The sequence below is a fragment of the Pinus tabuliformis genome, chromosome 1_1, assembly GCF_031772625.1.
Source record: "Pinus tabuliformis cultivar Carrire ecotype Pingquan chromosome 1_1, CPIR1, whole genome shotgun sequence".
Classification (NCBI taxonomy): Eukaryota; Viridiplantae; Streptophyta; class Pinopsida; order Pinales; family Pinaceae; genus Pinus; species Pinus tabuliformis.
Window position 1 is genome coordinate 946,435,280 of NC_142297.1, and position 23,335 is coordinate 946,458,614.

At 34.1% G+C, this 23,335-nt stretch overlaps 1 protein-coding gene across 1 annotated transcript; it reads left to right on the forward strand.

Annotated features, from left to right (window-relative positions):
• Positions 1 to 12,698: 12,698 nt before the first annotated feature.
• LOC149217610 (uncharacterized) lies at positions 12,699 to 14,393 on the forward strand. Its single transcript, XM_089391386.1, has 4 exons — positions 12,699 to 13,427; positions 13,530 to 13,616; positions 13,710 to 13,802; positions 13,975 to 14,393. The coding sequence occupies exons 1-4, from the start codon at positions 13,305 to 13,307 to the stop codon at positions 14,170 to 14,172; spliced, it is 501 nt and encodes a 166-aa protein (XP_089247512.1). The 5' UTR covers positions 12,699 to 13,304; the 3' UTR covers positions 14,173 to 14,393.
• Positions 14,394 to 23,335: the final 8,942 nt, after the last annotated feature.

A 23,335-nucleotide genomic window follows, 5' to 3' on the forward strand; every position in this document is an offset into this window, starting at 1 on the left:
TTCATGAAAAAAATAGCTTCAGAAAGAAATACTAAATAGAAAACATGTACAGTGCAACAAACCATCAAAGAGACACATTAACATAGTGTTTTGATAAAAGAGTTTACCCCTCCTGGGCTACATCTCCTTGATCCAACTTCCATGGCTTGCGCCTCTGTATTAGCTTAATGTTGAAAAAATTTTGTTTACAAAGCTCTATGGCTCCTAATACCGACACAAATGTGTTTAAAATGTCCAAATTAGAAAAAAATGACTATTAGATATTTGAAAATTGACTCTGGCTGCTCTGGGTGTGACCCCCTTCCTTGGTGGCCCTAGGCTTCCCTGAAATTTCCTGTGGGAAAATCACTTATATAAGTCCTCTATTGCCTCTGAAACCTAGACCAATGTCTTTAAAAGGTCGAAATCATCCAAAATTGACTATTCATTTTCCAAAATCGGTCAAAAATTGAGCAAGATATGCTTCATTCAATTTTTTCCTAAGAAACCCCGCTAAATCTAGAGAGACTCCAATTAAGTCCACCAAGTTTGGTGGCGGTTCCAGATTTGGTGGCCCTGCCATAAATGCTGCCAACTTTAATTACAGGTTAATTAGGCTTAAACGTTATTAGGGGTGCATTAATAGCACTTATGGTTGGCGCTGGCCCATGGTCTTAGCCTTGTGATCATATGGAGAGGGGGTTGATCCCCAAGGCTAGCTCCCTTCTCTCCCATTGTTTGCTTCGTTGTAGCTTTAAATACAGTGTCGTGGTCCACATTTTGAAATCCTTGCCATTAGATCAGTTGGTATGTATTGGAGTTTGGGAGGGGGAGTTCACGGGTTAAACCACCCTCTGCCCATCCCATATATATTTTGCCACCATTATATATGTATGCGGATTTTAAAACTAAGCCATTTGTCACCATAATATGTATTTAACATATGTCATTTGATATATATATATATATATATATATATATATATATATATATATATATATATATATATATATATATATAGTTAAAAAAAAAACTATATAATATAAATAATAATTATATATAAGATAATAATAATATAAAAAATAAATTCAAATTCCAACTTAGGATAATTAAGCAATTTCACCTTCACACAACTAACCAGGAGAATCCCGAAGTGATGCTTGTCATAGTCTCATTGGGCGAAAACCGAAGAAGATTCCCTTTGCTGACTAGACTGGACTGTCATGTCATCATTCTATCCTATTCTGCGATTTTTTTAGCTGTTTAGGAAAACGAACAGTAGGTCTTTTCTCCTTCATTTGCACTTCGTTTTTAGTGAAACGAATTGCGTTGCGATAGGTTTGACACGACAGACGTAGTTATAGAATTTTTGAGCCAATTTAAGAACTTTGATTTTTGAGCTTAATTCTGAGCACCTGATCATTCTTCCCCACTATAAGCCTTTTGGACCCCAAAATATCACTATTATCTCACAAGTAGATGAGGGTATAGCCCCCTCACCTTTCCAAGCTCGATTCAATTGTTTTTTGACAAATTTGTTTCCTTGAGCTCCTCTTTAAGGAAATCAACATTCACTTGCCTTCAAGACCCTGTTTTATACGTGTACTTGTCTTTTCCCTTTTCAAGCTGATCTTGCACTGTTTGTTGCACCATTTTCAATCATTCATAGAAACTCATGGTTTTGTCCATGTTGCCATCAAAATCAACATCTTCTTTTGTACCTTTGAACCAAGTGAAATTTTTGACAACTATCTATCCAATGAAAGTGCATGGCTCACTACAACTTAATCTCTACACCATGGAAATATTTTGAATGGAATAAGATAGTGAATTTTCTTGCAAAAACCTGAAACTCAAATGAACCTTTCAAGTTTGAAAGAGCATAAAAAAGAATTGAATTGATCTTTTGGTTTGAAGTAACAAATGCCTCTTGTTGTTTGCCTCCCCACTGGAAGAATCTGCACACACATGACAATGCATGCCAAGGAGTTCCGAAAGAAGAAATGTCAACAACAACTCTACTCCAACATTGGGCTGCTCCCAAAAAACCTCTTATTAAATGACGATCTTAGGCATTGACCAATCGAAAATGGCATCCAACTTGGAGAGGCTTGCCTTCAACTTACATCCTCCAATATCATGGCCCAAATGCATGAAAGAAGTGAAACCCAACTTGTACTTTGATATCTTCAAAACAACAAACAAAATTTTTTCATAGATGACATGTGCATAAGAAAACTTTCTAAACATGTTTATGTCACCCAAGTGGAAAATTTCTTCAAGAAATGACTCTTTTTTTCCATAATTCAAATACATATATGTAGTAGAAGTGCTATGAAGAACATACAACATTTAATCCATACAAACCATTCTTGTTTAGTGTTATATATATTCTTGCACTGACCTCTTTTTACAACTTTGCTTTAGCGAAAACTACTTCTTTTGTCCTCTTTCTTGAAATACTTACCATTCCTCTTTGGCACCATAACCATCGGTGCACAACATGGCATAAGGGATGATTGAATGAGGCCATTATTTAACAAACTTTTGCATTGCATTGGTGTCTCTACACTTTGCAATTCTGTCAACCCTTGCATGCTAACATCACAAAGAGAAACCTCTTGCTACAAAGACATTTCATGTGAAGTTTCTTTCTTCTTGAAGGACGATTCTTTCACAGCCTCAAATAATTCATCACTCCGATGAAATTAACCAACCAAATTAGAATCGAAACTTTCATTACATGCAACAACATTTCCATAAACAATATCATCATATGGCTTGAACATGAAAAGTACTAAACTTTTACTTGAATTCACTAGTATTTTTTCCTGCCATGCATTAACTAAATAAATATTCAGCGTTTTGCAATGGGCTCTCCCTATATATTCCACACAATCCTTGAACAAGTGATACTTGTTTTCATGGCAGTAAAAGGACTCTTTCCGGTCATAGAAACATGGACTACCCAACAACACACCTGAAATATCAAGCGATGCCACATCTAACTCTACTTCGTCAACAAAATTTGTAGTGATTGCAAACTCAAACAAACATTTTCTTGTAACATGTAAATTGGTGTCTCTTGTTATCCATCCCAAAGGGTATGGTTTATGGTAAGGTACAGTTTTAAGATTCAGTCTGTTGACTAAGTCTTTAGAGATTAGATTTGCTTGTGACCCACTATCGAAGAGTGTGTCAATATTTGTGTGTTTAGATATGACCCTAACATGAAATAACTCAATTCGTCTCTTTTCATCTGGAGTAGTAGTAGTGTTACAATTTTGTGAACTAGTGCTTGCAATTCCTTTGATTCCCATGACAATGATTTTGTTTTCATCACCTGATTTAGAACCTAAATCTACTTGAGTGATAGCAGCGCTTTTTTGTTTCCCTTTATTGTTTAATTTATTTGGTCTCCTTCTGGATGGAGTTTCCAAAAATGATCCTCATTATGTCTCTCTTTTGAACAGTGTTTATAGATAACTTTCTCCCCTTCTTTCTTCACACTTGCATTTTTGTTCCCTTTCCATTTTCCTACTTTCTCTTTCTCCTTACCCTTAGGTGGCTTTTTATTACTACTCTCTTCATAAGTGTTCTTTCCTCTAGATTCAAGATGTGTGGCTTGCAAACATACTTCATCCAAATTAGTTGGATTGAACATAAGAATAGTGTGTTTAAGATAGGAATGTAAACCCCCAATATATTTCAACAGTGTATCTTTGGAATTCAAATTCACTCCTATTAACAAATCCCTTTTTCTAAACTCATGTGTATAATCTTGGACCGTTTGGCCTTTAAGATGCCTAAAATTATGCCAACTCATAATGGATTTTTGCATATAGGCTAGAGGATAAAACTATCTTTTAATTGCAAAAAAAAATTCAACCCATGTGATGGATATCTTACCATGGATTCTCATTTCCTCTTGAGTCGTTGCTTCCCACCAAACTACTACAGCTCCTTCTAGCCTCAATGAATCCAACTGGATCTTTATGTCGTCTTCTTCAAGGTTATGAATTCTGCATTATACCTCCAACTATCGAATCCAATTGTCAAACTTTTCTGCATTCACCTCTCCATTGTACATGGAAAGTTCAAATTTTATGTCCAATTTCAGTAATAGAGTCTTTCCTTTTGGGGTTTTGTAATGAGTATGGGTAGTTTTAGTGGTGGTAGTGGAAGATGATGTTGTGTGAGATGATGGAGATGATGAGGATGGTGGAGATGGATGTGGCTTCCCACCATTCCCTTTGGAATTCTTCTTCTCATTTTTTTTCCTTTGAGCTTCTTTCTCCCTGTGGAGGTTTAAAACTCTCTCCAACCATTCTAGTGTTCCTCTCTTCATAGAGGACTTTTAACCATCTCAGTAAAAGCCTAAAAATATTTCTTGAATTCTTCTTCTTCTAAAAAGGGACCTTTAGTCTCTCTTTCTCCAAACATAATGGCTATGGATTCATGCTCAGAAATTGGTACTATTTGTACCTCTTCAATCTCAATTGAAGACAAAACTTGAGGAGTTTCAAGTGCAGCTAGAATTGGAAATTTGGGTGGTTGAGATTGTGGCCTTATGGCTCTCATTCTTTTGGGCATTACCTAAGGAGTTGCAACCAATAGCTTCCCTTATCCTTTCTGTAACTTTAACTTTGTAAACATCACAATTTTGCAACAATTAAAACCCTAATTGCACAAGCTCAAGCAATCAAGCAATTCAACCTTTGCTCTGATACCAACTTGATTAGTTTTTGTATAATTAGTTTTGATGTGCTAATAACAATTACATATTTATAAATATGTGCTTCCTTATTTCTCCTCGTGCAGAGGTTTCATTAGTTGTTTGTGTATACAATATGTTAAATTTCCTTAAGTTTTAAAAGACATTCATGATAAAAATAGATTCAGAAAGAAATACTGAACAAAAAACATTTACAATGTATCAAACCATCAAAGAGACACATTAAAACAGTGTTTTGATGAAGGAGTTCACCCCTCTTGAGCTACATCTCCTTGGTCCAACTTCCATGGCTTTGGTCTCTATATTAGCTCAATGTGACAAAAATGATGTACAAAGTTCTATGGTTCTTGATACCTGCACCAATGTGTTCAAAATTTCCAAATTAGCCAAAAATGATTATTAGATCTCTGAAAACTGACTCTGGTTGCTCTGGGAGTGACTCCCGTCCCTGGTGGCCCTGGGCTTCCCTGAAATTCCTTGTGGAAAAATCACTTTTAGTAGTCCTCTATTACATCTGAAACCTATACCAATCTCTTCAAAAGGTCGAAATCATCTAAAATTGACTATTCATTTTACAAAATTGGTAAAAAAATGAGCAAGATATGCTTCATTCAATTTTTTCCTAGGAAAATCTGCTAAATCTGGAGAGGCTCTAGTTAAGTCCGCCAAGTTTGGTGGTGGTTCTGGATTTGGTGGCTCTGCCATAAATGCCACCAACTTTAATTACGGATTAATTAGACTTAAACATGATTAGGGGCTAATTAAGCACGCTTATGGTTGCGCTGGCCCCTGGTCTTAGCCTTGTGATCGTATGTAGGGGGTTAGCCCTCAAGGCTGGCTCCCTCCTCTCCTGCTGTTGACTCCGCTGTAACTTTAAATACAGTGTTGTGGTCCACATTTTCAAATCCTAGTTGTTAGCTCAGTTGGTATGTATTGGAGTTTGGGAGGGGCAGGTCACGGGTTCAACTTGCCCTTCACCCATACCATATATATTTTGCCACCATAATATATGTATATATGTGGATTTTAAAACTAAGCTATTTGCCACCATAATATTTCGTGGAATAATAATTATATATAATATCTAAATGAAACTAATTGTGTTGCGAAATACAATTGCGTTGCAAAATATAGTCACTCCGTTTTCAGTGAAACGAATTGCGTTGCGATCATACAACAGAATACACTGCATGGATGGCTATGCTAGTTTGAAAATCTATAGACCACTTTAGCTATGCCAGATTGAAAATCTATAGACCACTATGAAGCACTTTTAAAGACTCATCTATTGAGCATGCGTTGCGATCATACAACAGAATACACTGCATAGATGGCTACCCAGATTGAAAATCTATAGACCACTTTGGCTATAACAGATTGAAAACCTATGGAGCACTTTTAAAGACTCATCTATTGAAAATCTATAAACCACTTTAGCTATGCCTGATTGAAAATCTATAGACCACTATGGAGCACTTTTAAAGACTCATCTATTGAGCATGCGTTGCGAAACCGAATTGTGTTGCGATCATACAACAGAATACACTGCATGGATGGCTATCCCAGATTGAAAATATATAGACCACTTTGGCTATACCAGATTGAAAACCTATGGAGCACTTTTAAAGACTCATCTATTGAGCAAGCGTTGCATAACAAATTGCGTTGCGATCGTACAACAGAAAACACTCCATGGATGGCTATGCCAGATTGAAAACCTATGGACCATTTTTAAAGACTCATCTATTGAGCATATTGAATCAATATTGAATAGGAATATAATCAAAATGCGGATCACATGTTGAAAATGAGTCTTTTGGACAAACCAAAGAATATATACATCGAAATAAATTTTTCCTTTTTCTTAAATAACATATACTATAAGTGGATTACTTTAGGAATTATGTTTAAAAAAGGAAGTACATAGTTCGATATAGTTTTATTTTTTTACTTCTAAAGGATTCACACGTGGCACATAGATTGATGATAAGTTTAAGTGAATATATGGTCAACCCTTAAATGTATAAAATAAAAAATGAAGATGCCCATAATACTTGGAATATGTACTGTTTTTTTATTTAATACAAAAACATACATTCTTTTCCTGTTGAAAAAAAAAATTCAGTAATCTAAAAATTTCTTTGGCATTCAAATTTTATAAATTAAACAACATAAACTAAATTTTTAGAAATCCCTTCCTAATTTTTAATTGAAATTAACTTAAAAAAAATACGTTACAAAAATCATTTCATCAATAAGTCAACTACGCACTTTTCATTTGATCCTAATTTTAAATATGCATAGTTGTCATTCTAATCAAATTCCGAGTTCATGGTTGAATCGCTAAATTTCTCAGTGAATCGTTCATTGAATCTCTAAGGTAGGGTTCTCTAATGTAGCAGAACATTAACAATTCAAGAACTCTAAAGATGTTTATTACGAAGTTAATTACTTATTGTTAAGTTTTTTATTTGCTTCTGGATACATATAATGATTAGATATTATAAAAATGTCATATAAAATTATTAATGTAAAATCAATTAATATAATGCAGGTAAACATAGAAGCATGAATTTCAACGATAAAAATATCCAGTAAAAAGAAATCACTTGGTTTTGATTTGATCTGTATGTATATGTTACAGTCATGTGTATTTTCGTACAAAGGATAGTATCTGTACGAGGAGGTGACAACGACTGAGTAGGGAACTTCAGTAATGTACTCTGCCAAACTGTCAAAAATGTCAAATGCCCAGAGAAATAGGCTTGATGCCGCGCTGATGTGATGCAGCTCGAGTATTGCAGTTAGAGATAACTACATGATAATGATGCAATTCATGCTGCATCCTGCTGTTATGATGCAGCATGAGTATTGCAGTTAGACATGATGATGCAATTCATGCTGCATCCTTTGCTTTGTACTAAAATGCCATGCAGTGATCCGATCATGCAGAGAGCGTACTGAGATTGTTCAAAAGTGCCACCCTGCTAGAGATAAGAAATCTAAAGAGGCCGTTGATTCTCTGGTCGATGTGTGTGAGAGCACGTTCCAACTCCGTGGTGGACATGTTGACGGAATGGATGGAGTCCACGACTTCATCTTGCATGTTGGAGGATGACTTGGACGTCTTGTTCTTGATGTATTTGTCCAGTAGGTTGCCGAGGTTTCCAACTGTAATATCCACCCTGTTCAACTCATACAAGAGGAACTTGAATGACGATGATCTCTTTCTCTGCATCTCCATACATCCCTTTATCTTGTGCTGCATCCTGTCCTTCATGCTGTTGATGTCCATAAGAGGAGGGAGCGGGCTAGGACTGGTCCTATTCTTCATTTTAAGAAACCCTGCACCTTGTGTAAAGGACCGGCATGGTGCGTTAATGGAAAGGGCAGCCACAAGAGCAGTGCAGGCAAATACGGTGATGGCCTTCGCTTCCTTGATGGCCTCTTCAACTTCTGATCCGCTGATTGACGTTGCCGCTGCTGTTGTTGGGTGAAGGCTATCGGCCATTCTCTTCAATGTAGACATGCATTTCGCTAACTTGGACTCCATGTCCTTCTTCCTTAACTCATCCATGCATTTGTCAAGGGAGTCTTTTGCTTTCACCACTTGATTATTTATCATGTGGTCATGACGACTTAATACTCTAGGAATCTGGACATGGGCATGAAGTAAGCCACGGAGGGCTATCTGTACTGACATGTTGTTCTTCTTCATGTCTGACATGCACTCTCTCAACACATCGCACACATCAAGCAGATTTACTAGGTCCTCCATATGTTGGTTCAACAATTTTCCGTCATTATTACTGTGTATCTGCATGTGCGGGTACAAATCCTTCAAATTGGAGTAGATAAATAGCACCACGTCCAGGGCTTGTCCAAGCCAAGCTGCGGGAATGTTGTAGGACTCAGGCTGGTTTTGTTGTTCCATTATTGTCTCAACCTTAGCTCTAAGTTGGCTCTGAAAATCACCCAGGATCGGGCATACGCTGGAATCCGGCAAGCTCCTTGACCTCTTATGCTTGCCGTGACTACGAACAGCAGCAGGCACCAATGAGTGCAGAGCCTGACTGAGAGAAATGGTAGCAGAACTCATGATTGCGATCAATGCTCCACCGCTTAATTTCCTCCGTCTCGAGATCAGGATATGCTTATCTCTCTCGAGGTGACTGCCCTTGTAGTTTTTTGCCTCTCGAAACATGTATGGGGTATGTATTAATACAACTCAATTTCACACGTCCGCCAGATCAGAAGCACGAGGTTAGCTGCTAGCAAAGCATCGTCGACAGAAAGAATAACGGAAGGGAAATGTGATAATAGTAATATAATTTCGGCCAGCCATGCGTGTTTCTTGTCCAGGGAGGTTGTTTTTTCCCGCCCGCTAACAAACTCAACAATTCCAACGGGAGACGGTTATTTTATATATGGAGTCAACAACTCTGTTCTTGCTTCGACTGACAAAAAGAACCAAATAAGATTAGAGTCAGATGTGAGCATCACTACATGTCTCTTTACATGCACATGGAGGACCACAGAGATAGCCATCAAAGCAGGTCCAGAGAAATGTGATACTACCAATATAATTTGAGACAGCGTGTGCGCTGGAGAGTTGTTTCTTCGGTGCCGGCAAAAGTCTCGGCCAACCGAAGCAAAGAAGCTTATTTTATATTTTATCGAATAAGATTAGAGTCAGATTTAAGCGGCATATGCTATAAGATATTCTTGCACGTGCACATGGAGGTCAATGGCAACTAAGTCACACCTTTTTATAAAAGTCATTAGTAATTGCATTAATGTGGGAGTAGCACATCAATAAATGTTGAAAATTCTAGGAATTCCATTCTAAAATAAATTGCATTTATATCAGGATAATAATCATACTTCATAATTATTACATTTATATCAGGATAATAATCATACTTCATAATTATTACATTTATATCCGGGTAATAATCATACTTCATAGTTGTTTGGCAATATGTATTACCCAACACAACTATTTAGCTATGGAGTCGTCTAACAAGGCGGAGGAATTGCCACGACTGTTAAAAGTGGTTGGAATTCTGGTAAAAAAATTTCAAAAAAAAAATCTTGTAGAGGCAATGTTTGAATCGTGTTTTTGATGATGAAAATGGATTCAGCACCATAAAAACGTTTAAGATACCTAAAATTTTGAACTTTAACAACTATAACTTGGATTTACAAAATCCTTTCCAGATTTTCTTTAAATATAACCGAAATTTCCATAACTTTCCAATTCCTGCCCCTCGTTAGACTACGCGTTTAAAGAATATTATATTATCTATATTTGAAATTTTATTATTCTAAACAAAATTTTTATTTAAATTTTTTATTTTCAAACTTAATTTAAAAAGATAATTCAGGTTAAAAAATAAGATATATATATATATAATAATTTATTTCTATATAAATAAAAGAGGTTGTAACTCAGGAATATTGATTCACGTTATTATTAAGTTTTTATATATAGAGATCCTTATGTAAATTTTTAAAGTGCATTTTGGAGGTATGAATAAATTACATGGATTGAAAATTTCTTTTAGTACAATTTATTTTATTTTAGTAATTCTAATGATTTTTTTTGGAATTTCAAATAAATTTAATATTAAAATGGAAGTGAAAATATGAAATATATTTTACATATAAAAATGTTTATTGTTATTAATATATTTTTAAACCTTAACTTGTATTTGAAATATTTAATTTTGTTATTATTATTAAATATCACAAATTAATTTTTATATTAAGAATTGAATAAATTACACATCTTTCTTTCATTAAAATTAATTAATTTTTTTACTTTCAATTATTTGTTCCTTTTAAAATTGAAATATTTACTATTATCTACATTTAAAAAAAAAAAAAATCTCTCTATATAAACACATAAAGTTAGCATGGCAATATTAGTTAACATGAATATTCAAATAGTTTATATAAGTCTTCTATTGAAATATTTTTGAAAAAGTACCACACATCTTCCTCATACTCCAAAGTGAGAACATAAAATTATTTTTCACTTTTAATTGTTTATTTCTCTCTATTTCATATAAAATTATGTGGAATTTTTCTTAAGACATCTCCTTCTTAGTGGGTTGTGATATCAACATTGAATGGAGCTATATAATAAAGGTGAGATCATTTATGTTTTATTATATTTTTAATTAAAACTAACCATATATATATATATATATATATATATATATATATATATATATATATATATATATATATTCATTTTTGTATTTTATTATACTCAATATTGTTTTCAATTCAAAGAAGAAAGAAATAATTTTAACGTCCATGAGGCTAAAGATAGCCTATGGGATAGATTGCTTCTTCATCTGCTTGATGTATTCAGCCCTTTTTCTGTGAAGCTTCAAAATAAATGCTCCTAGCTTCTTAACAAACCCCTCACTAAATAGAATATCCCAAGAGCTAGATGCCAACATATATGTATAACTTTCCCTGTTGTCTTTGAAAGCCTAACATTCTAAAATGAAATGTTTTCATGTTTCCACTTTTCCGGAAGAACAAAAAATACATATTCTTTCTTCCCACACTTCCTTTGGCCTTTTCCAGCGCCTTGTTTCACAACAGAGTTGATGAGAATTAGTCCTTAACTGAGCAATAAGAATTTGGCTTTCCAATAGATATTGGCCTCTATGTATTCTTTTGGTTGATGACTATGAGTGGGATTAAACACTTCAAGATAGTAATTTTTCTTTCTTCCTAGCTCCTTATCCCAAGTACGCTTGTGGAACTTTTCCATAACAAAAACTTTTATCTCTTTGCTGTTTATGGGACATGCGTTCAAGCAAATATCCCATTTACTAAACCATTTGCTATTTCGCTGCATCCAAGTTTTTTTGCTCTTGCACAATTTATAATTAAAGACAACCTTAGGCCATCTACCCTCTTCCATTTGCTCAATTTCTTTTAAATATTTTATGAATCACACCATAGAAATTGCTTCAATAGGCGCAGTCCCTGTTTCGCTTAACAAGATATCATAAGGAACTGCACTTTTAATCTTAAATTTGTTTGTAATCAAACACTTATGAATTTTCTCAATTTGTCTCCATTGCATGTCAGATGTACTGCTGGCCCATAGTTCACAACCATAGAGAATCACTGGAATCACTAGAATCCCAAAAAGAGTTTGAGTGGTTTTCTAGTCCCATAACTCTGTCTCTCTACACCTATTTTGAAAAGCATAAAATGCTTTCCAGCCCCCCAAAGTTCTTTTCTTTCTACAACCATTCCACCTTAGATTTTTGTTGAAGTCAATTCCGAGGTATTTGTAATCCGCAACTTCTTCGAGAATGTTGCCTTCAAAGTAGAACTTATGTTGGTTATGTTTTTTTTCTTAGAGAAGACCACTACTTTTGTTTTGCTAATATTGACTTGCATTCCTACACTTCTACAAAAATTCTCAAGGGATAGTAAGTGCTCTTGCAAACCAGGAGCCGATTTAGCAATCAAGATAAGGTCATCTGCATAAAAGAGAAGTCTTATAACAAAATTGCCCAAATAGATACCATCACCCCCTTCCGAATTTAACCACGACTCAAGCTTGTCAATATATAAACCGAAAAAGGTAGGAGACAATGGGCCACCTTGCTTGACCCCGATATGTCAATTTGAGAGGGTTTGTTTGGAGGGAAAAATGAAAGAGGACATACAAGAATAGTGAGGGGAAAGATGCAGAGGAAGAGGATTGAGAACATCGCCAGCATGCAGGCTACATTTTCCAAACATAGGTGGATTGCTGAAGAAAGCTTACGAGCTCTCGGTGCTCTGCACTGCAAAAGTTGAACTTGTGATTTTCTCCCCAACAAGAAAGCTCTATGAACTGTTTTTTAGTGCAAATCCTACTATTTTGATTCTAATAATCATGGCTATGCAAACCTCATGAGATTCTTACTAATAACCCCGGTGGTGCAAGCCCTAGTATGTTCGATGTTGAAAAACTTAGTGTAAAACCTCCAAATCGCTGGTTTTGTTGTAGTGCTTATTGGAGAGTATATAAAAAATTTCACACCTTTTTATGAGATATGGGAGGAAAACATGTTAAAGATTTTTAATAAATATAAAATTTCCAAAATGATGCTAGTTACGTGTGATTCTTTTTTCATTGTTTGTGATTATGAAAAATGAAACTCAATGTTTTTTCATTAGTGCACACATATTTCATTATATAATTGCATATAGAAAAATCATTCCAGAGCCGATAACAATAAAAGTGAAGAATTTATGGTCCAACGTTATATTTAAGGGAGATGTTTAAGGATGACGTTTGAATTTTGTTTTTCATTTTAAGACATTTGGAGAAAATATTAGGAAGGACTTTGAGAAAGGATTGTCCTTGATTTTCGAAAATGGAGTTGTTCCTTTCCAGCCATATGCCCCAAGTGACCATCAAAGGGAGAGCTCATATGTTTTTTGGATGTTTTCTTTATAGCCATTTTTTTACACATATCCATAGAGTCCCCATGCCATTGATGTGAATTACTTGTTTGGTTATTTTTTAACCAAAATTTTTACCCAAACAAGAAAAATTAAAAAAATGCCTCAAGATCAAAGACTGAAACAAAGACCTATTAACATACCTTTTAAAGTATGGAAAGAACTTGTAAAATCATATGAGAAGTTGGATGCACAAAGAAAAGCCGACAATGAGAGCATTCAGGTATTGAATTTTTCATTAAACATTATTTAGAATGTATTAATACTTATAAGTATCTTAGACATGTATTTGTGTGAAAATAAATTGAATTGGTTTATGTTTAAGGACAAGGCATCCAAGGCGAGGTTAACCAAGACAAAAGTCACTCATCGTAGTGGCCAGAAAGGTTTAAAAGCACTGATAACAACCTTTGTAAGTATATTAAACATGTGATATTTTTTTAATAAATTTTGTACTAGAAGAAAGTCATTGTTATCTAATTTCTCCCTATTTACTGATTGATAGGAACTAAAATATGGAAGACCTCCAAATCATTTGGAAAAGGAGGTGCTGCAGCAAAAGAGATGGGTTGAATTTGTTGTTTGGATGGACTCTATGGTATGTAATCTTAGTTGGATTTCCAATATACTTTTAAACCATATTTTCATTTTATTTTTTAGTACTATTAGATATTATATCTTACCTCATTTTATGGTTAACATTGTATAACAAAAACATGCGTTGTGTTATGTAATTAATACTAACATGTAATATTGATTTTTTTTGTCAGAATGCTATAGGTAATGATTGCCAAGACGATGATCCAAATTATGTTCAACATATATCAGGAGATGATGAGGATGAGGATGAGGATGATGGTGGTGAAGGAGGAGATGATGATGATAGTTGCGGTGTTGGTGATGATATGGATCAGAGTAATGAGGATGGTCAAGATGATCATGAGGATGATCTTGGTGGTGGTAGCTAGGCATGCACATGCATTGTTTTTTATGAAGAAATTATTGTGTAGAATGACATTGTTATGTTTAGATGGGTGTTGTGAATTTACCCTATATCAATGAGACATTTTGATTTTGTAATCATACGATGAGTTTGATTTATGTATGTTGTTAATTTATCGTAGAATAACGATATTCATGAAATATTTTGATTTGTTAATCATATTTGAATTTTAATTGTTTTGATTAAAAATAATACTGATTTTATTAGTATTATGTTGCTATTTTATATATGTTTTGAAAATTGTTAATGACACAATGTTATTTTTTTGGATGGATGTTGTCAATTTCTCTTAAATTTCTTTACAAATGATTTTGAATTGTGATATCTGCTTTAATGATATTTAGAAACTATCATATATTTCACTATGAATCTATAAAGGGGGTCATATATGTAAAGAAAATTATACTCTATATAAGAAGTCAAATGCGGATGTAACCATGGATGCAAAATTGAAAGTAAAATTGGATGTTAAACTAGGAATTAATACAAAATGCAAACAATTGACATACAAAGTGTTTTAAATTAGAAGTGAAAAATTGTGCAATAGTTGACACAAAGAAGGGAACAAAACATGGCATACAAAAGGATATCAAATTGGGCAAAAACAATGACACATAAATGGGCACCAAATTAGATGCAAAAAAAGACAACAACTAGATGTAAAATAAGATGCAAAGTTGAGCGTTAAAAAGAAGCAAAAAACGTTACAAATTAATATGACAAATGATGATGCAAATAATGGTGTAAATTTGGGATGCAAACTTGGGTGCAAAAAAGGAAAAAAAAAGATGTAAGAAAAGACATAAAACAAGATGCAAAATGGGGCTGAAAAAAGGTGAAACCAAGGATGCCATATTGGATGTAAAAAATGATTCCTAATCACATGCAAATTTAGGCTTGAACTCAGACACAAAATTATATCCAAATGTGGACACAAAATGAGGCAAAAAAAGATGCAAATTTGGATGGTGAAAACGATGTAAAACTAGACACCAAAAAAATGCAAAATTGGATGAAAAAGTCGGTGTAAATAATGGTGCAACATTCGACACAAGTAGACACAAAAAAATGGTGCAAAAAGGGGCATAAAATAGCTTAAAATTGGATGCAAAACTTGGTGCAAAAACAAATACAAAAGTAGACGTAAAAAATGGCTCTAAATTGAATGTACCATTAGACACAAAATAAGATGCAAAGGTGGACACAACACATGACTCAACATAAGATGCAAATATAAATGCAAATTTGGATGCTCAAAATGATGTAACATTAGATGCAAGAGATGGTGTTAAAAATGATGCAAAATTGGATGAAACAAATGACGCAAAATATGGTGCAAAATGAGATGGGAAAAATGGAGACAAATCAAACGTAAATGTGGATGTAAAAAATGGTCCAAAAAAAGATGCAAAAATGGGCACAAAAATGGATGCAAAATTTGGTGCTAAATCAAATTCAACACATGGTGCAAAGATAGGCACCAAAGCTGGTGCAAAAATAGTGTAAGACTAGATACAAAACCTGGCGTAAGACTAGATGCAAAAACTGACACAAAATGGATGCATAAAAAGACGTTAAATTGGATTCAAAATACAGTGTAAACTTGATGCAAATGATGGTGCAAAAATGGAAGCAAAGAATGACACAAAATAGGAAGCAAAAGAGAATGAAAAATAGATGCAAAAAATGACACAAAACTAGAAGCAAAATCTGTCATAAAATAAGATGCAAATCTTGGTTCAAAATTTGACACAAAAAATGATGCATAGTTTGGTATAAAAAATGATGCAAAATTTAGCGTGAAAAATGATGCAAAATCAGGTGCAAAAAAGGACGCTTTAAAAATTGTACAATAGAGCCAGATTTAGCGCCAGGTTGCTCATCACAATTACAAAAAAAATGCACTAAAATCTGGCGCAAATAGCTGGTTTTGTTGTAGTGTCTGAATGTGAAACAAAGCTTGAGCATTCTTCTTCATTGCTTCCTTTCTTGCTATTCTTTCATTAGCTGTAAGAGCATTCCAATCAGCTGGCTCCTCATATCCTGATTCAACAATCTCCCACAAATCTTTTCCAATAAAAAAGGTTACCATCTTAATGCACCAATAATCATAATCGTTGCCATTGGTTAGAATTCGACATGATTAACTTTGGCGAAATTCCAACAATACAACTTTAACCCAAAATAATTTTACCTGCTCTGATATCACTTGTAGAATATGAAATGAATTATTTCAAGCCAATTGAAAAGCCAACAATACTATGAAGAAAAATACATATAAAAAAAAGATAAAACAATTAAAAAACACAGTTACTGTGTGAGCTAAGAAATGTTGCAAATCTCATATATTAATTCAAGTATTAACTACATTCTTATATAATAAAACTATTACTAAAAACTACTCTGAAACAAATCTACTGACATCACAGCTAATTTTCAACACTTTCCAGCAATAACCACCCTAACAATTTACTACTTTAATTTTGCAGAGAACACAAAATCTGCTAATTACATTGTCAACAATTTACGTAACTAAGTAAACATTATTCCCAACATTTATTAAATAGACATCCACTCCTTTTTACTCTTTATTAAATAGACATCCACATACTCTCTAAAGATCGTCATCTTTTCCACCGAAATCCAACTCGAATCTTATTAAATGCTTCATGTTAGTACAAGCAACAGACTGAGTTGTTGAATTTATATATAAAATGCCACTCTTTGCTTTGCTTGGCTTGTCTTGGCATGTTGCCGGGTGGGGAGACACGATCCATAGACAAGTAATGCCCACAGATGGCTTAAATTAAAATAGCATGATCACCTTTCCTCTCCGCCATTCTTTCTGTCGACAAGTAACGCCCACATATGGTGTAAATTAAAATAGTGTGATCACCCTTCCTCTCCGCTATTCTTTCTGTCGACCATGGGTTGGTATCTATGCTCGTGCTTTCTTATCTGGAAGGATATGTGGAGTTAGTTGAGTTGTATTAATATACCCCTTCCACGTTCTGAGAGGCAACAAACTACCAGTGCAGTGACATTGAGAGAGAGAAGCAGACCCTGATTCTGAGACGGAGAAAATTAAGCGATTGAGCATTGATCCCAATCATGAGTTCTTCCATTGTTTCTCTTGGAGCAGCTCTGCACTTATTTATGCCTGCTGCTGTTCGTGGTCACGGCAAGCGTAAGAGGTCAAGAAACATGCAAGCCTCCATAGAGAATCCGATCCTTGCTGGTTTTCAGTACGAACTTCGTTCTAAGGTGGAGATATTCATGCAGCAACAACAACAACAGCCGGAGTCATACAACTTTTCCGCAGCTTCGCTTGGACAAGCGCTGGACGTGGTACTGTTTATATATTCCAATGTGAAGGATTTATACCAGCATGTGCAGATCGACAATAATAATGACGGCAAATGGTTAAGCCAACATATGGAGGACCTGGTCAATCTGCTTGATGTGTGCAATGTGTTGAGAGAGAGCATGTCAGAAATAAAGAAGCACAACATGTACTTAAGGGATTATGCTTACTTAAACTCAATTCTAAATTGATTTAGATCATTCAAAATTTAACCAAAACCCCAGGTTGATGAAAAATATAAATTTAACTTCATGTATCACTATAATGGGGCACCAGAAGGAAGTTCACAATCAAAGGATTCAGGAGCACGCGACTGACCTTAGACACTGCAGGACTCGCTCCTCTGTTTTAGCTGAACATGTTGAAAATACTAAACACCACATATGTTTAGAGGATTCTCAAGTCCTTGCTAAGATTGATCATTTCCATCACAGTAAATTAAGGGAAGCCATCGAGATAGAGAAAAGGTCTAATATGCTAAATATGTATGATGGATGGAAGATCGGTAGCTCATGGATTCCATCCCTATATTACTAGGCCTTCCCCCAATTTTTTTTCTTTTGCTATTTATTTGTTTTTATTATTATTTCAATTAATTAATTAATTAATTTATTCTAAACATTATTTATTATAGTAAATAATTATCCTCTTTTATATTTTCTTATTTATATAATAATTTTCATTAAAATAAATAATATTTTAATATCCTATTGAATTGCATTAGTTTTTTTTTTTTTTGAGGTTGTTTCTAACTTAAGTTATTTGATTTATATATATTAATAATAATGGAAACTTTTTCTTTTTCTTTTATTATTTATTTTAAAATATTATATAATGTTTTAATTTATTTTATTATTATTTAATTTCATAGTCGTTTGAATTTTATCGTCGCATCTCCACTGAAAAGTGAAAATAGAAAATATTTTTCATTTTAGAATGTGAGGCCTTCAAAGACAATAGGGAAAGTTATTCATATATTTTGGCATCTAGCACTTGGGATAATCTATTTAGTGAGGGGTTTGTCAAGAAGTTGGGAGTGTTTATTATGAGGCTTCAGATGAAAAGGGTTGAATACATCAACCACTTGAAGAAGAAATCTATCCCATAGACTATCTTTTGCTTCATGGACGTTATAATAATTTATTTATTTCTTTCTTTACTCTTCCCTCGATCATGTGCGATTCACTTATAGAATATCTGCTAGTCCCTAAAGAATCATTCATCGTGCCCACATTCTTTTGTTGTATGGTAGTAAGAATAAGGAATAATCAGTGTTTTTAATGCGTATCTCACCCCATGGAATTTATGGTCATTTTAAGAGTTAAGTTGGGCCAACAAACTTAACTAAATATCAAGTGTAAAAATTATCTCGTATTTTCTTGTTTTATATACTTTCATGTGAACCAATCTTTTATTTATTAGTCATACTCTCTTACATACTCAGGTTTGGGTAAGGACATTTAATTAGGCGGGTAGGGGGTGTTACAATGAGCATCAAGATGATCAGACAATATCATATGGAATATCTCAAACTATATGAACTATGAAGAGTTTAGGAACCGCAATGCCATGGACTAGATACTTGACCAAGGAAATCTATCCAAGGTCTCTCAACAATTTAGGCACCACAATGCCACATACTAGACTCTTGACTAGGGCAATCTATCCAAGTGGGACTAATATGGACTAAAGATTTTAGCCTCTCTAGGTAGCATCATGCTTACTTGCTAACCATCAACCCAGGGATCTAGGTTCATGTCTGAGGTTAGAGCTCCATGACCAACACCACCCTCCCTACTTCGGGAACTAGACATCAACACATAGTGTTGGCCAAATGTCCTCCTAGGCAATGTGTCCCACACACAAGGCCTCAAAAAATATCTCCCAAAATTTTATCATCATAAACAAAATCAACAATATCAACTAAACCAATCATGCTTCTAAGATATTCAAACTTCTTATTAGGAAGAAACTTTGTTAGTATATCAACTACTTGATCGTCTGTCAGACATACTGTAGCTTCACAATCCCATCCTGCACCAAGTTCCTAACACACCAATAGGATTTTTGCTACTTGTTTTATCAAGAAATATAATTCTATTAATGAAACAAGATTACTATGTACTAAGCAAATGTTAATGCTCAAAATATTATTTTGAAAAAATTCCATCACCTAAGGAGAAGATATAAATGAAGGAGATACCAAAGATGAGGCTCCCATAATAGGTACAACTTGATCTCCACCCATCAATATCCCATTCTAGTAGTTTGAGTTAATTTGATTGTCCCTCTTTAATGCATCCATCACTACAACACATGAACTCTTGGAGCCTAATATTTTCATATATTGAAAAGGCTTGGTCGATCCAATCCCTCTATTCTAGTACTTCTCACATGTATACGTTGTCAATATATTGTGTGTAAACTTGAGATAATTTGTGATCCCATTTCTAGTATCATGAATTAAATATTCCCATCCATTCTCTACTTTATTTTGTATAAACATGAGAAGGAGACATGAAAACTTGACTTACTAGTGACATGACTTCTAAATAGCCCACAACATCATAAGATGATCCATAGAAACATCATTAAAATTCAACCCATACTAAATATTTATCAATTTAATAATTCATTACATAGTTTAATATATGTTATTTTCTAAATAAACCATGGTTGATAATAATTTTGTTAACAGTAACAAAAAATCTTATATAATAGAATATGTTTGTGTGTTTTTTCGTTAGCAGAACCAAATTTGATCATATTTCTATTTGATTTGAAAAAAATACACATAGTAGATACTTATACCATTCACAAGGAATTGAGATCATTATATTCTGGTTACAAATTTCTATCTCAATATTTAAAATTCCAGCAAAAAATTAAGAAGCCCATAACCCTTTATAAAATTGATCGTAAACATCTAGTATTTTAAATATTTATAATTAAATTATACCATGATAAAAGTTAAATTACCTCCAATAAGGAAATGATGTACCCTATCATCACCTAGAATAGAGTACTATGCAAAGGTTTATGTAGATATGACATTCTATTCACTCAAGATTTATTATTGCAAAAAATATTTGGAGTTCCACTCTTCACCTAGCCATAGACCTTATTGCTCCAGATATTTCAAAAACAAGTCACACATGAGCCATCAATCCATTACTATGTTCTCTCTTCTTAGCCTTGTCCTCAATTACACAAGAAAAAGTGATGCCATCTTCTCCTTCTTCTCCCTCCTTATATAGAATACATCTATGGTAAGGAACCCAACCCCTATTGTCCACCTATCATTATATAATTATTCCTTTGTCTTAACATTTTCCATTCACATAAACCTACCTTATATATTATTCTTCCTTTGTCTTCAATTTTTCAATAATCAATATAATAATTAATTAGTAAAATTTATACCTGTTACAAATTTCAAATTTATGAATGGAATGTCAAGAAAAGGTATCATGTAGATATTGAACATTGAATGTCTTAAATCAATATAGAATTTGCATATCTTTAAAAATTGCACCACTAAAAGCTACACCAATGCTCATTTTTCACATACCAAACAAGATTTTAGAAGGAGACCAAAATGTGAGATGAACACCACTAGCGTAGAACTTTAATTTTAAAATCCCAAAAACCCAACTTTCCCATTAAATAAGAAAACAAGATAGGAAATGTAGGTGAAAATGTTGAAAAGCATAACCACTTGGTTCTTTCTCATATAACTTTTCTTGATGAATGAAAATAGTGTATTCCTTTGTAGAAAAGTATGAGCTCTGAAATGTTCCATGATAATTGCATATTCTTGGGGCTTGGTTTTCAAGGCAAAGTCTAAAGTTCACTCTAAACTAACTATGATCATCAATAACCACCTGGTGAATGCTAGTAGTCAACCAGTAAACCAACCACACTAGAATTTGAAACTGAATAGGTCAAAATGAAAATTAAGTATGTTAACACAAGAGTTGAACAAGAACTTGAATTTGGTTACTCGTGCCTACTAGGGAGATATTTCCATTAAAGGAAATCATAACACAAGAAACAATACAATAAAGTATAAGTGATATGAATGATGACGTTACCAAAGATGTAAGTGAAGGACTGGGAAATTTATGTTGATCATGGGAATGATAGATCTCGGAGACAACATGATGATGTTGTTGGTGAGGGACATATCATTGTGGGGGGATGGATTTATTTTCTAAAAGGGTCTCAACTCAATCTACCTAGTTGGATGGGCTGTTTATGTCAGATACAGTGAGATTGGTTAAATTTAGCTTATCAGGTTCATGAGGGTACGAGAGGGAGGTGAAATAGGGATGGGAAGCTTAACAATACTCCACAAGGAAAATATATGCTTGCATGTAAAGGTAAAGGGAATGCTATGAGGGTAATTTTATGCAAAGCAAGGGTGAATTATGCCTCCCTTAATGCACATCATGAGACTGTGTTTAAGATTCGCCATTCTGAAGCTGTGAGAAGACTAGAGTGTAAGAACAATAGAGAAGCTAAATGTATTGTGGGTTGAGAAGAGGGCCAAGAAGGCCCTTTCTGGTTCTTCCTCTTTTAGATTGGAGACACAATATTTAAGAGTGTTTATAAGGTAGCAGTGAAGATGATATGGATTGTCAAGCATATGTTGTCAGGGTTGTTGTTGGACTGTCACAGTGGAAAAAATGATCTAATGGATAAAATGAATGCATGCTTCCAAAGAAAATTTCAATGTTGAGGAGAAACTTGGGAGGGGTAGCTGATGGTTCCCTAAGCTAGGTCAAGTTCTTGCAATGGATTAAATATCAACTTCTTCTGCAAAGTCTCACGATGAATATGATTATGCAATAAATGCACATGAAAAATTGGAAGTCAAAGTCTAGGACTCATTACAAAGAAACGGTTCAAATAGTCACCACTAAGTTTTGAATGGGATCTAAATTTGACTTTCTCAGAATTGAATGAAGTTGAGACCACTCTGAAACAACCCGAAACAATTAATTTTAATATTAAAAATATAAGTAAAAGTTGGCATTATGTGTCAACTTTTACTTTAACTTTAAAAATCAAATATTACTATTAATTACTAGGGTTAGGTTTTGTAGGGCCCTAGCATTAAGATATTTTTTCCTTTTAAGTATTTTTTATTAAAAAATTAATATTTGGTAATCATTATCTATGTTGCACTACATTCTTCAAATTTGGTAAGTTTAGTAGAGAACTAGTCACTTTGGTGTTTTAATGTCAGTTCAATACAAGACCAACCTTAGCCAATCTAAACCACCAAACTAGACTAGTACAACTCTAAAACCATTGGGACCAACCAATTCCACTAATTTTAGGCTAGTTCCAATAAGAGTGCACCCTTCTCATCTTCCTCTCAAGTTGTTTTGTTGGATCCTTTCATGAATGGTGATTTGGAGAGTGCCATAAACTGTGGGACCATTGTGAGCACCTAAGATCATAAGTACTTAAGCCTTGAAAAATAGAAATTTGCAAAGAACTAGTACAGACATCCCAAAACATATTTAGTGAGGACGCACATGCAAGGAACTATTACAGACCTCCCAAGATACTTAGTGAGGACGTTCATGACCAAAAGGCATCAGAAAAAATTATCCACCCTCAAAAACCCTGCCCAAAACATTAAAGAGTGGTGCAAAACAAATTTCTAGTAGGCTATTAATGCTACCAAAAATCATTCCCTCTCCAATTTCACAAGAAGCTCCTACTCAATCTACCTCCTCCATTATGGTTATAG